This window comes from Anas acuta, chromosome 1 (genome assembly GCF_963932015.1).
Source record: "Anas acuta chromosome 1, bAnaAcu1.1, whole genome shotgun sequence".
In the NCBI taxonomy this organism is placed as follows: Eukaryota; Metazoa; Chordata; class Aves; order Anseriformes; family Anatidae; genus Anas; species Anas acuta.
In genome coordinates, this window is record NC_088979.1 from 31,049,313 (window position 1) to 31,064,230 (window position 14,918).

Here is a 14,918-nt window from a genome sequence, read left to right on the forward strand (position 1 = left end):
CACAAATCTCTTGCAAACCCAATGTTTCCACCCCTCTCAAGTTGAGGGTCAGATTCACCCTTTCCTGGCACACACCTGTGCCCATTACTGACTTTTGAGCTATTTCTTCATACACTCGGTCACTGTCAAAAACCCCACCATCTTTCTTGTGCCACCACTATGAGCCCTACCATGCTTCCTTTTCTCTTCACATATTGAGCTCCAGTCCAAATTTTCTTCTTTCATCTAACTTTTTCTGGATTCTGACCCCCACCTTTATCCTGCCAAAATTCATACCCAAATCATGTGACCTTGTGTTTGAATTCCAGGAGTAAATTTTCTTTGGCCCTTTCTTGAGCACTTTCTCAAGTTAACATGCAATGTGTCATAAAATTATTTAGGTTGGAATTGACCTCTAAGATCACCAAGTCCAACTACAAATTTGTTTCCTAGGTAGAAAGATTTGGCCTCAAACAACTGCTTGAACAGACAGGACTCATTAGCATTTCAGTTTCTTAATGTTTGGGCTACACAAGACTAGTTGGTGCTTTCTGAAAGAGCCTGAAATCCTGAAGACAGCTAAAGAGGCACTAAAAGTTGTCTTGCTAAGATAGTTATTTAATTTTTTAAGGGTTGTTTTTTGTTGTTTATTTGTTTTTTGTTCTTTTTTTTGTTTGAGCATAACATCTGCTTCACATGTAATAATTTATTATTTAATAAAAAAAAAGGATGAAATTATGGCTAACTTCAGCAGGTGATACAAACAGACACATCCCATTAGTGAAATGGAACTGGTGCATAGATCATAGAATCATAGAATTACATAATGGTTTGGGTTGGAAGGGACCTTAAAGATCTTGTTCCAATCCCACTGCCATGGATAAGGATGTCGTCCACCAGACCAGGTTGCCCAGGGCTTTATCCAACCTGGTGCTGAACACCTCCAGGGATGGGGCATCCACAACTTCTCTAGGCAGCCTGTGCCAGTGCCTCACCACTCTCTGAGTATAGAATTTTCTCCTAACATTTAATCTAAATTTCCCCACTTTTAGTTTATTCATCCTTGTCCTATCAATGTCTGCCTACTGAAAAGGTCTCTCTCCATCTTTTTAATAAGCTCCCTTTACTGAAAGGTCACAATGAGGTCTTCCCAAAGCCTTCTCTTCTCCAGATCTCTTAGATGTCTAGATTCAGTGGTGTCTTCCTTTGAGAGAGTATGATGATCTACATTGACGTTCATTCTATTTCAAGGTTTCCTCTAGTATATTACTGGAAAGAATAAGATTTTTTTTTTAATATATTTTAGTTATCTGTAGAGTAAGTTTGATATAAGAATTGACTATTACCTTCAAATCTTGAAATGCTGTTTTATCACAGAATCATGGAATATCAACTAAGACCTTCAAAGCTCTACATCGGCTAAGACTATCTTTCTTACTAATGACAACTGTCATTATTGTATAATTTATCCTGTTTTCTACAGCATAAAGTCATATCTTATGCCCTCCCAGATCTTCCACAAACATTCCTTACTGACATTCCCCTGGCTGTATTGCTTCACAGTTCACTTATTTGAAAAACAAGAAAGTTCGATGGAGGCCAAGGATAACTTTTATTGTTTATATTTATAGTTGTGAACTTTATGTCCTTATTTCTCTTTTCTTGCATTTTTTTTCAGTACCCCAAACTGGAAACACTTTGAAGTAGCGGCTGTTTATTGCAATCTTTTTTTTTTTTGGTGGTGGTTTTTATTTATTTATTTACTTTTTAGACATTGTAAATGCTTTGCAATGGAATTGATGCAGACAAAAAAATTACAGTAATAACAGCCATCATTTTTGACAGTTTTTGATGCTTTTCTCATTGATGTTATAAAAAAAAAAAAAAAGAACATTATATAATTTTAAACATTATTTTCAAGACAGAAAATTAGGATAATGGCATTGGTAGAACTCAGGTGTAAGGAAGGCTTGGTAATATGTTCTTCATTTGTTTTTATCCATGTCACTATATCAATACATTGGCTAAAGTTCCAAAACCCTGAGAAATTCTACTAAGTAGGATAGACCGAAAGTACGAAGATAAACAAATAAGCAAGGAAGTTGTCAGTTTTATGATCCATTTCTTTAGAAGTACAGAAAAATCTATAGGGAAAAAGAAAACAACAATATGTAGAAAAACTTTCACTAGCAGGATGTGAGGGAAGTCTATGCTCTTGAATTTATAAGAGGGTTTTCTATTATTGCCGTTGTTTGCTCATTTGTTTTTCATATATTATTTCCAGATTGAGGCAGATTCTTAAAATAAGCTGCCGTCTATGTATTTCAACCAGGAGTGTCACCCATACATGAATTAGTACTCTGTCATTTATATTAAATGTGATGTTATTAATGTTATTAATGCCCAGGTGTGCTTTGATAAAAGTTTTAGAATTTTTTAATTCCAAAAAATTTATAAATATAAATTCAGGGTATTTCCTGGCCCCTGTGACATGATGTGTTACAAAATATTACAATTACATTTTATCACCTGTGTAGACTTACCCTATATTGGCTTCAGTTGGTAACTATTATGCATTAAGTTAAATGCAATCACAGAGTACCGCTAAAAGTAAATGTTCATAAAGAAAGCACTCACCTCACAGTATCTGAAATATATGCCCTAGAAAAGTAATTTTTTTTTGTTATTTTTTTTTTTTCTGAGACATCAAGAGTACATCCTTAGACTCAGCGGATCCTTCAGTCGATTTCTGATCAGCCAGTCACTTCTTGTTTTAAACAGATTGCCTTTTTGCTTTGGGTCTAATCCAGATCCACTACATGGAGCCAGTGTTGGCCACTGAGGCAGCTGAACTCTGCATAGCACCCCTGCCTCTACACAAGCAGATCACACTAACCTCTTGCATGTCTTCAAAATATCAATGAGAAGGCTTCCCCTGCCTACATATGTCTGATCTTTCTCTAGCTGCTTCTCTGGGACTGGCAGGTATCATTTGGCATCCCTCAGTGAAAATGTTATAAAGCATATATTGGGCTGGTTGCCAGCTGTGTTTGTTCAGGTACAAATATCCTCTTCTGCTTGCAGCACAGCAGCTATTTGGGATTCTTGTTTGAGTTTTATTTTGATCTAGATTCCTTGTATATAGTTCTTCTGTAAAGGCTTTCAGCTTTCATTGTCTTTTTATCCTAAGAAGATTTTTAGCATGTCTCAGAGAGGGATTCTGTAGATGTATATCTAAACTATCAAACTTAAAATGCAATCAGAATTTGTAAAGAGATAAGCTGAGTAAACTTTTTCAGCAAAAAATAAAAAATACACTCAACAGTTTTATCAACGAAGTCATAAAAAAAGAAAATCCGAACAAATTTGAAAAATATTTACTTTTTAAAATGCAGATTACCCTCTCTGCAAAAACTCTATCAATTTTAATTTAGTATTAAATGAAGTGCTTTTCTATATGCACAAAACTTAAACAAACTGTTTTATTAGGGATCAAAAGCAACATTGAATCCAGAATGATTTTAATTCACTAAAATATAAATAACTTAAAATTACAGTCATGTTAGGTCAACACAAAGAGTCTTTTTGATTTTGTTTCACATTTACCCAGTAAATGAAATGGAGCCCCTGGGGCCCACCAGATGCCTTTCTTTGACTTATTCTCCATTTAATGACTTCTTTACTAACCGCTTTGTCCACACGTTAGGAACAGAGTATTTGTAGTTTAAAATTAAATAACAAAAGAACTACGTATATGAACACCATATCATTTGTGGACTCATCTTTAATTAATTCATCTGAAAGCTTGTGACAGTTTAGTATTCTACTGTATTTCTGTATGTGGTGCATCCTCCCTATTTAAGGACATATTTCTACCTTGGACTCTGTCTTTAATTGCTTACTGTGAATGGCTAGGAAGATCACCAGAGTGTATAATGATGTTGATAAGATCTTGCACACCTTTGGGAATCCTGCCTAATATCACAAACTTATCTCTGTTGTACTCTTATTCCCACAATACAGGTTGTTTGAGATATTTTCCTTTTGCCTTAACATAGTTTGTAACCTCTTCCAAACACAGCCTTTGTCTTTGAGTATCTGGAATCTAGATTGATGGGGCACCCATCCTCAGATGGGACTTCATGGTAGTACTGCAATGTAATTATTATCACATGGATCTTAATATGGTGTGCTAAAAATAATTTAAAATAATAAAATAATGACATTTATAGATGCAACTCTGTTTATTTTTTTAAGCAGTAAAAAAGATGTATTTTATTTCTAAAGGAAAAATGGGTTGTTGCCTTAGAATGTGATTTGCTACATTTGGATGTTTTTTTGTTTGTTTGTTTGTTTGTTTCGTTTTTAATCCCTAACAGGTTCACCACCTATAGGTTGATTATTTACACAATATGTAGGATCCCTTTCCATTTCTCCTAATTTGCTGCCTGTGTAGCAGATTTCTTGTGCTGTCCCTAGTTCCACTCAATAGCCTGAATTTTTGTAGGAAGAAAGAAGGAGAAGGAGTTTTCCAGTTGGGCCATGAAGTGGCCAAGAATGTGCACAGTGGCTTTTCAGGTAGGGCAGCCTGAACCTTGGCTGAATCTGGGTCCTAAACCTCATTTCAGCAGTGATGGTAATTAACAAGTACGTACACCTCACTCCTACTTATGCAACAACTTTCAGAAATTTTTCAAGAGCTGGATTAAATGATGGACAGCAGATGAATTACTGCTCCCAAACCACTGTAAAAAATTGAGTACACCTATGACACCTTGTGCTCAGAGAACACAAGGATAGGCAATTTCTGGCTGGAATTGAGTATTGTGTAAAAAATGTAATTTTTTTGACTGGGAAGAGTCTAATTGGTAAGAGGAAGAGAATACAAACAAATGTGCCATTTTATCTAATTATTTACCTCTACATAGTGCAAAGAAGACCCAAATTTTCATGTTAAAAAATCTGGTTCAAATCCATTTCAGAAATTGAAGAGCAAAATTTTGATTTGAGTTTTTGTTAGTCTTAAGGTTTTTATTTGCTCAGCCTATTTATTTATTTATTTATTTATTTATTTACTTTAGCGTAATTTGCTGGCTCTTACAAAATTAAAAAAAAAAATAAAATCATCCTCTTATTTGTTTGCCCATTGGACTCATCATTGCAATTTCTTGAGGGTAAATTTTGTCATGGGAAGATGATTACATGCTTTTCAGAACAATTTAATTTGATGTAACAATACTGTAACTCTTATTAAATCTTCCAGAGAGATTCTGTAGCATATCCAAATTAAACACAATAACTAATCCACATCTATATTTTAATACCAGATAACTATACTTTATTTTGGATAATGCTCTTGTATTATTTTAAAATTAATAAAAATATCTCAGATAAAAATAAATTTGTCCCACCAAAGATGAAACATTTTTATTGGTAATGAAATACTGTGACATCTAAAGCTGTTATAATTTCACAAAAATGCTGAATTGTGTTATCATAGGGAACAGGGGACTCTTTATCTGTGAAAGGTCTAGTCAAGAGAAGCCTAACATTAGGTGGAGTTAATACACAATTTCTGATAATTTGGAGTTTAACCATACTGCTATTGTAGGTGGGCAAGAAAGAATACTGTAATATCAAGCCTGAAATCATTTAATCAGGAATGTAAATCAGTTATGTGCTTCAGTTACCAAATGTTGATAGAATTGGCTATGGTAGATTGTTGTTTTTTAATTACAGCTGCTCTGTAATGTTGTTGTGTTATCAGGTTCCAAGAAAGAAAATAGTATAGTATGGCACTTTGCTATGCCAAATGACCACTGATACTGCCAAGTATAAATACTACCAGGGTGGGTTCTTCTATAGGATGATAACCACGCTTCTAAAGCAGTGAATGCCACACTTCCCTATATGTATTTACGTTCAGATAATTTATTTAAATAATGTTCCTACTACATGCTTTATAGCCCTCTGCCTTTTGCTACACAAATTTTAGCTTATATTGCAGACTGTGCAAGTCATTTGGCAAATGTAATTTCCATCCCTGCATACTAATCGATTTCTTCACAAACACCTGCTATCAGTTATGATAATAAAAATGCCATTCTAAATTGAAAAGGGGCCAAATGGAGCTTCCTAAGGAAATGACTTAAGTGTCTTTCAATGCCTTTAATGTAGTAATGTTCTTGTAGTGCCAACACTTTTTCTGATCATTTGCATTTTATATAATTTTACTCTATTACATCATTTTTCTGTCTAAATGGATCCTTATAACCATTGCTATGAAGTAGTTCATGGGGAGATCGGAGAGGAATTTCTGTGTTTCTTCTCTCATGGGATTAAATCCAGACAACTTTACATAGTCTAAATTCCTTAGCAGAGATCTGATTGGATCTGCACTATCCTAGTATAAATATTAAATGATTGTATCAGATTCTATAACATCACTGGGAAAATATTGCAAAGCTGGGGGGTGATTTGCTCCTGGATTACATGCCAGTTTCTTCCTAAACTATAAGTCTAAATTTAGCAGCCAGATTGCATGTAGGATTTGAATTATCCAGGGTCACTTTATAGCTCCTTCCATCCCATGAAATAACTTCCCAGTGACAGTCTTTGCCAGAACCTAATCGTTTTCAGCTCTACTAGGTCTTGTCTCAACTCTGAAATGTCTCACTGGCTTTCAGCTCTATTGTCATCTCCCCTGACAATGTCTTCTGCATTATTTCTAAGGAAACAATCCGTTTTACTGATTTCTTTGCATTTTCATTTTCTCTTAGCACTAGCTGCCCAAGCGTATGCACTTAAAGAAGAGAATGATAGTCTTCGATGGCAACTGGACGCTTACAGGAATGAAGTGGAGCTTCTGAAACAAGAAAAAGGGCAGCTTTTTCGAACAGAAGAAAGCCTTACAAAAGACCAGCAATTGCAGTTTCTACAGCAGACAATGCAAGGCATGCAGCAGGTATTGCTATAGAAGAAAAACATGGGTTTTCTTTTTTAGGAAAGTGGTGCCAAGGAGCTGTGTTATATTCAAGGCTATTAGCCATGAATTATTAGTCTGATTTCTTTTCAAAGTCAAAATGATGCAGATTTTAGCTGGGGGGGATTGAGGGGAGGAAAGAGAAAGAGAAATGGGACATTTGTAGGGACAGTCATTTTAGTAATCACTAAATGCATTGATCACTCAAGGAAAATCCTCATGCGTGTTGTAGTTATGAGCAAATTGCTTTTGTACACCCCCTATTTCTCTTCTCATTTAATCCAATTAGCCTTAATTCTGCATAGAAGTTCAAAAAAAGTTTTTCCAGTGCTCTGTGGCACCTTCATTTGCATTCATCTGCATCTTTAGATGCATCTTCACTTCATAGCTTTCTTTTCCTCTTCTGCCTCTTGTTTGAGGATTTCAGACATCTCCAGCTTGTCCAGACAGTCCTTCTGCTATCTTACAAATGGATAGTAACATTGGTGTTATCTCCCAATAGCTTTTTTATGTATGCTGAACCATGCATGTAATGTTTCCATTCAGGCAATATTTAAGTGGTTCAGTGCAGCAACAAAGTTTTCTTCTAATGCCAGTCAGCCATAAACTGCAATGTGTCCCTGTTGGGGGGGCTCAGTTTATCATACTCATCATTCCTTATCTGTCAGTGAGCTCTTGACATGGTGCAGGGAAAGACTTGGCAAGCACATCCAGACTGTTCCCACTGCTTCACCTCACATGTCCGTTTACACATTAGCACTTCTCTTTCAACTTGAATGTGTAATAGTTCTTTCCTGCCCAAGCACCTACATTCAGCAAGGGCAAAAAAAAAAAATAATAATAATAATAACAAAAGGCAAGGGCAGTGGCTCACCCTGACACTGTTCTGGTCTTCCATCTATGATGAACACCTCTCCTGCAAAGAAAAGCTGAGAGAATCAAAGTTGTTCAGTCTGGACAAGAGAAAACTCCGAGGAGACCTGACTCTGGCCTTTCAATACTTAAAGGGGCCTTGTAAGAAATACGGAGAGAGACTTTTTATGAGGTCCTGTAGTGATAGGAAAAAAGAGAACGGCTGTTAACTAAAAGAGGGGAGATTTAGATTAGAAATAAGGAAGAAATTATTTACTCAGAGGGTGATGAGTCACTGGAAGAGGTTGCCCAGAGAAGCTGTGGATGTCCCATCCCTGGAGGTGTTCAAGGCCAGGTTGGATGGGGTTTGGGGCAACATGATCTACTGAGTTGCATCCCTGCCCATGGCAGTGGGGTTGGAACTGGGTGATCTTTAAGGTACCTTCCAACCCAAACCATTCTATGACTCTGATTTAGAACAGAGCTGCAGAGCTATGTTACTGAAGAGGTTAATTTTGCCTTGTTCATGAGTGCCCTGAAGCAACACATGTCCTCCTCAATCATTCCTGGTAATTAGATTCCAGAAGAGGACAAGTCGTACCCACTTCCAGATTGTACTAAGCTGCTTTTTATGACAAAACTCCTCAGCCAGAAGATATTAATTTACGTATGAGCTGCCTGCCTGGCTGGATTAGGAATTGCATTGCTATCACAGTACCTATCAAATCCAAACAGTCTACAAATCCTTCTTAACACCAAATAACAGGGTACAAGACAAGTTTAAGTACTACACATGTGTTTGTATGAACATAAGCCCCATGTAAGCCCTTATAGTTTTACAAAATCAGTGAGAATTAATATCTAGTGGAGTAATTCTGAAAAAAAAATATATATATATTGAAAAATAGAAAAAAAAGTCATTGATCATTTGGGAATGAGTCTCTAATCAGAAATACTCAAGGTTTCAGTGTACTTTAAATATGCTTGAGGTCTGTTCATGATGTTATCCTTATATAAATGAATACTTAAATATCACTGGCTTCATTAAATTTAACTGCATATATAAATATTGTGCTAAATTTCAGCCTGGTGCTAATTCTCCATTAAAATTAGTGAAAAGTAGACGCAAAATACTACTAAATCAAAATACTAGAGCCCTAATGCTCATTTTGCATTATTATAATTTCCTACCTGGGGTCTGGATGAAGGATAATCAAGTCTGGAGAATATAAATAGATTGCTATTGTATCTTCAAGCAAAAGTTAATAATGCAAGCAAATAACACAGAGCGACTTACTTATCTCTTTGTTCAGCTGAGCAATGGCCACTGTAGTCCCCGTTCCTCTGAGAGTTTTTATGTTTGTGACAATTTTGCTGTGAGGATCTGAATTTTTCTATTTTGCTATCTGGGGGATCAAACCTACCAACTCCCAATGGGATATAATTAGAGATGGCCCAAGGAGCTGGAGAAGACACTACAGATAATCCAGTCTGACAATATGCTGAGGAGGGCAGCAACACGGAGGCACAAGAGGTGGAGTTCAGAATATCTGGTGGGGAATTATCAGTCAATTAAGTAGCTGGATGATGGCTTTGGATTTCAATGATTAGCCGTAGTCATGATATCTCAAGACCTTTGTGCTTTTCATGCAGTTCATCCATGAATATTTAGAACTAAACCTTTGATTTAGGTAGGCTTTGTTTTATCTCAGCTTGGTTTTGTAAATGTTGAGAGATGACAACCTTCGCTGAAATCCATCAGTATAGCAGGTGCTCTGCATCTATGGAAATCAGTCTCTCTATGAAATATTAAACATATACCCAGGACTTGAGTGGTAATAATTTAACAAGAAGACCTGTATTCTCTTTTATCCTTTTGTATATATTAAAATTAATTTCAGACAAGGTAAACTGAATGCCACTGAATTCCCAGAGCCTACATATATGTCAGCATTAAAAAAAATTGTATTTCACCTCTCTCTTTCCTCTCCATTCTCCCCCACTCTTTCACAAAACTCTTTTTTCTTCTGGTTTCTAGAACTAGAGAACAATTGATTTGAGCTGCAGTCTGAAAAGTAGATTTATCTGAGAAAAAGTGGATGCATTTTCAGAATCAAGATTTTTTTTGTAAACATATTTGGTGCCAAACAATAGCAAATAACACAACATCAATGTATTTTTAATGTACTTCTACCATCTGGACATTTTTCAGGATTATTTCCCACATTTGAAGGACTGATGAAATGAATGTTTATTTTCTCTTCCATCAATCCTACTGCTCCAAAGTAGCATCAGCAAAATCACATAGATGTTTGTTTGTAAGGTGTACCTTATGGGCAGTAGTAGCAACCTGCCTATTTATTGTGTCTGAAAAAGAAAATCCTTTGGACTAATGACGTTGAACTTATGGGGTTTTGAGTCAACTTCCTCCATAAAACCGTGTCACAGTTTAATTTCATACCCACTGTGAGATCTCAAACAAATGGAAATAATGTCTTGTATCCATGGTAACAAATGAGATACACTTTACCTGATTTTGAGATGGAAATTGAATTAACTTGTCACTGCCGCATAGGTGGTATTGCCTTCAATTTATTTCTATATGAGAACACACATACCAAGCAGATCACTTTTCAAATGGCTCCGTTTTTCAGCAGTGTTTGGTATTCTGTAATAAAGTCTGTGATCATAAGGAGGGATGTTTTAGTTATAACTATTTTTACAATACTTCACAACACAGCTGTAAGATTTTTTTAAAAATCTTTTCTCTTTTTCTGAAATGTTTTACCAGATACATGACTATAGGTAATGCAGAAAATAGCACCTAGTAGTGTTGCTTAATGCTTGCCATTATGAAGACTCAGATTTCAGTGGGTGAATAACTTGTCCAAATTTTAACCATTTGAGTTTACGTGTTCCATGTGAATTAGCAAGTAGAGTCTTTCGAAAAATTCTCATCAAAATCTGTCAGCCCTTCTAAGAACAAAGTTAAAAGAAAAAAAATTTTTTTTGTTTGTTGTCCACCGAATACAATTCTTGAGGAAATGCACTTGTCACCTGCATGTTTTGAAAAACTGATTCAGAATTTGACAGTGAGTCACTATGGATTCAGTGATGTAGTTTTCACATCCTTTATAAAATCTGCCTGAAACTGATAATATTGCAAGCCTTTGAAAAATCTCAGTGTGCCACATAGGCAATGTCAGTCATTAGCACATATCCAAACCTATTTTACATCTTTACTGGGCAGCCAGGTTTGTTTATGAACCATCTCCACAGCACAGCCAGCAATGCAAAGTTTTAAGCCTCAAGTTAGTCCTAAATCTGCAAAGCATGGTTCAGTTCCTGGAAATAATCTAGTTCCTTTAGCATGGGTCTCTACTTGAACTAGTTAATTCCACCATTCTGTCAGGCTTAGTTGGCCAACATATGTTACCATACTTGCATAGCAGTACTAAACTGGCTGATTTTCCAATAGGCTGGTAATTCAGTGGGGTTCTTCGCTGCATCATGAAAATATGCCTTGCTGATATTCTCTCCTCTCACAACTCCCTAAGCATGATTGAATATAGACTGAATGTAAGCTCCTGCAAGCAATGGCATGATCCAGAAATCCCCATTTAAACCGTGCTTCCACTTATTTTTTCTCCAGGAATGCACCCAAGTGCCTACAGTCCTTCTGTTGCACATGCTGGGTTTATCTGGGACATTTAAGAGGCACCTCATTGCCCAGGTCCCCCAAGGGGCCTGATTCATTATCTGGGCTTAGATCCATATTCCTAACATACCATGACAGCATACGCTCCTCTTCGTTGGTGGTGAAGCATTAAAGCCTAGCCACGGGGTTATTGCATGAGCAGGGGATGTGCGGAGGTGCCTCACTTAAAATCAGCGCTTGGAGTAAAAAGCAAAAACAATAAGAAAAGTCGTGGGTGGTAGGCATAGGGCTGACATACAGGCTGATATGCTGCTGCCATTGTCATTGATTCTGGTAGCTCTGGGTGTCTCCACAGGAATCTGAACACATTTTGACCCTGTTAATGATCCATGTGGGTGTCACTCTGATGCAGCACAATGAAAGCGCTCTTTTCTCTCTTTTTTTTTTTTTTTTTTTTCCCAAAACAGTATCAGTTTTCCTCCAACAGCAATGCAGATTGCAAACCTGAGTGCTCAGAAGGCAGGAACTGCCAGAACTACTGACTGCGTATTTTGCTCTGTATACCTCAGGGACCCTTCCCTGTTCAGTGCTGCAAACAGGGAGTGCACAGTTAATCATCACCTATTCAATACATCCCTGGTCTTGTTGTTCAATATTCAACACAAGGTCTTTCTGCGAAGGCCACATTACTCATGACATTTCCCATTGAGAACTAGCTTTTGCAGTTTACTAATCAGTTAGCATGTAAAATAAATAGTACATGCATCTGAAAATTATATGTCTGATCTCAAAGGGCTCTGATAAATGCTAGATGACTAGAAGTCATTTCAGGCTTTCTGTGTTCATCCACAGGAAAAGAGTTTTCGCTGTGATATGCCTCATGGTTGTGGTCAGGAGGAGAGCTGCTGAAGCACATTGCAGCTCCTTCCTTTTATTCACTGCTTGCTCATCCTGGAGTATGGCTGGAGTACACCTTCAGTGACAAGGACTGTGGGGTACACACAGCGTCCACTGTATGGACAGTCACTGTGAACTGGATTGGGTCCCTTTTATCTAAGTGAGTTGGCATAAGGGTCATGTCTCTGTCAGGTTTTTAAGCAAGACAATATATCAAACATATAGTGAAAATTTCAAGTAGTAACAATTTCAAGTAAAAAGGCCAAAATTAGCTATTGCTCTATTGTTGGCTTCACTGTGCTGCTATGAAATTAATTAGATTTCTACCATTACCAACCACTGGAGCAGAGTTAGTCCATTTTCAGATCTCCTCACTGACCTAGCAGCAGACTATTTTTTTGTTGTTGTTGTTGTTTTTTTCCTTTTTTCCCTACAAAAGGTGATGTTACTTAGGACCTTTCTAGCCTATACTATATCATAAGAAGATTCTTCTCATCCAAGTAATGGAAGAATTTATTCTTCCCATGGTCCACTCTCATTCACTAGGAGTAGAAAAGCACGTTTCTGTCCAAGAAGGTTCAATAGTAAGTAGGATGGGGCATCATGAGACCTTCTTTCCACATCACTTTTCCACCATCTTTCCATCACTTATCCTCCTTCAGTATGCCTCAGGTGACATTTAGGTCCGCATCTCTCAGATTCTTCACAGGTGTTTGGTTGTTAACTGTCACTGTCATTCCTTTCTCTCACCTGGAAACTTTGTGAAATGTCAGAAGTCACAGAGATATTTTTTGTTGGCTGAAAATTGCTGAATACAGTGCCTTGTGAGTGCTGTCATCATTGTAATGACCATTTACCTTTAAATATAGGTAGGTTCTATATTAGTTTAGAGCTGAAAATAGCATCATTGTTGAATAGATGGAGCATGTTATGGCTATATTTATTAATATACCCTAAATGCTTTGCAGTCTTTTTTATCTAACTACCTCTTGCACACCAAACATCTATTCAGCACACAACCCAGACAATGTACTTATGCACAACTATAAACTGATTCTTCTGCAAATGCAGTATTAAAGAGAAGAGTAAATAATAGAGATAAAAACATTACCCCTTGTATTTGCTTTTTACCTGCTGAATAAATAGACCAGAATAATTAAGTTGGAAATGTTTTTATTACTCTTCCAGTATGAATTCTAATTAGATCTTTCTGTTTTCCTAGAAAAGCAGCACTGGGGTAATAATGACAATACCGTTCATTAGATCATTACTAATAATTTAATGTGATACAAGATAAAAGCAAGAGACTGGACCCAATGTCCAGATGTTTGCTTCCAGGTCCAACTCTTCTTCTTTTACCCTATGGTTTATATTTAGAAGCCGGTAAGAAATATGTCTGCTTCCAGGACAGAGACAAATGTTCCCATAAGTATTCTTTTTGTTCTCTTCTGCTTTTCAAGGCTCTGTACAGTACTGTGCACATCCCAACTTCCAGAAAATACTTACTCTTTCTGATTATACTTAAAAAAAAAAAAAAAAAAAACACCACTTCAACACTGCTAGTGGAAGTGGGGAAGGGCCTATAGATACTTTAAACATCATACATGTATTCTTGATAGATCTTGTAGTGGTGAAATGGTGGAAGGTAGCATCTTTTTGCTTGCTACCATGGTAAAACTAAAGTGAGATTGACAGGAAGAATAAACACTTCAGAGAGAAATAATCTGGTGCATACATTCAATTTAAAATATGAAATAAATCAACTAGTATCTTCATTATTAGCACACTAGTATAGTCTAATGAAAAACAAGTCATGTCAGTTGTACCATCTAGCAATCTTACGTGAATTCTTTAAAATATTCTTAATATTAAATACAAGTATTGGCTTGCTGATTAAATAGGTTCCAAAAGCATTTGATGCTTTCATTACAAGGAGCCCTGCTTCCTCAGCAAGGAACTAAATTTCAATGGGAATAACAGAAGGCAAATTGACTCATGTAAATTGTTCTCCTAGTTAAATGTGTCAGGTCTTTTTATTCTCCTTTAAAGTGAAGAAAATATTTCTTCTTGAATAGGATAAATCAAAATTAAAAATAATAATAATTTGATTTGCTGAAAGAGCGTGCTGTAACATATTTGTTTGCAGTCCCACAAAAGAATAGTTGTGGTCATAAAGTTCAAGTGCTGTTGCCTGGTGAGGAGGTACCTGTAATGGACAGGTACAGGTGAAAGGCTGGAGAAGAGGAGGTTGCTAAGAATGAATGACCATGTCTTCTCTTGACTGTCCATCATGCCAGGTGCCAGGTGGTTGCCTTGTAGGTTATGAGAGCAGAGGGAATCTGACACTCATCTGGGATCAGCCCTCTTCATTTGATCTGAATCAGAGCAAACTGTAAGCCCATCTGCTCACTCACCCATTGCCAGTAAAAGGCAAGGGCTATATAACACGCCAGTGACCTCATTTAGCAAAGGTAGGAGGGAGCTTTCCTGATGAGGTGTAATTGCTTTGTCCAAACTTCTCCCCTCTGTAAGACTCCATCAAAATCAAAG

The 14,918-nt window shown here is 36.7% G+C and overlaps 1 protein-coding gene across 13 annotated transcripts in view; it reads left to right on the top strand.

Moving 5' to 3' along the window:
- The window catches only part of ENOX1 (ecto-NOX disulfide-thiol exchanger 1), a 360,411-nt gene that overhangs the window by 311,277 nt on the left and 34,216 nt on the right, over nucleotides 1-14,918 (top strand). For all 13 annotated transcript variants that reach the window (XM_068675336.1, XM_068675334.1, XM_068675281.1 and 10 more), the window contains one exon: nucleotides 6,759-6,943. In XM_068675336.1, coding sequence (XP_068531437.1) covers nucleotides 6,759-6,943 — 185 coding nt within the window. The remainder of the gene's footprint in view (nucleotides 1-6,758; nucleotides 6,944-14,918) is intronic.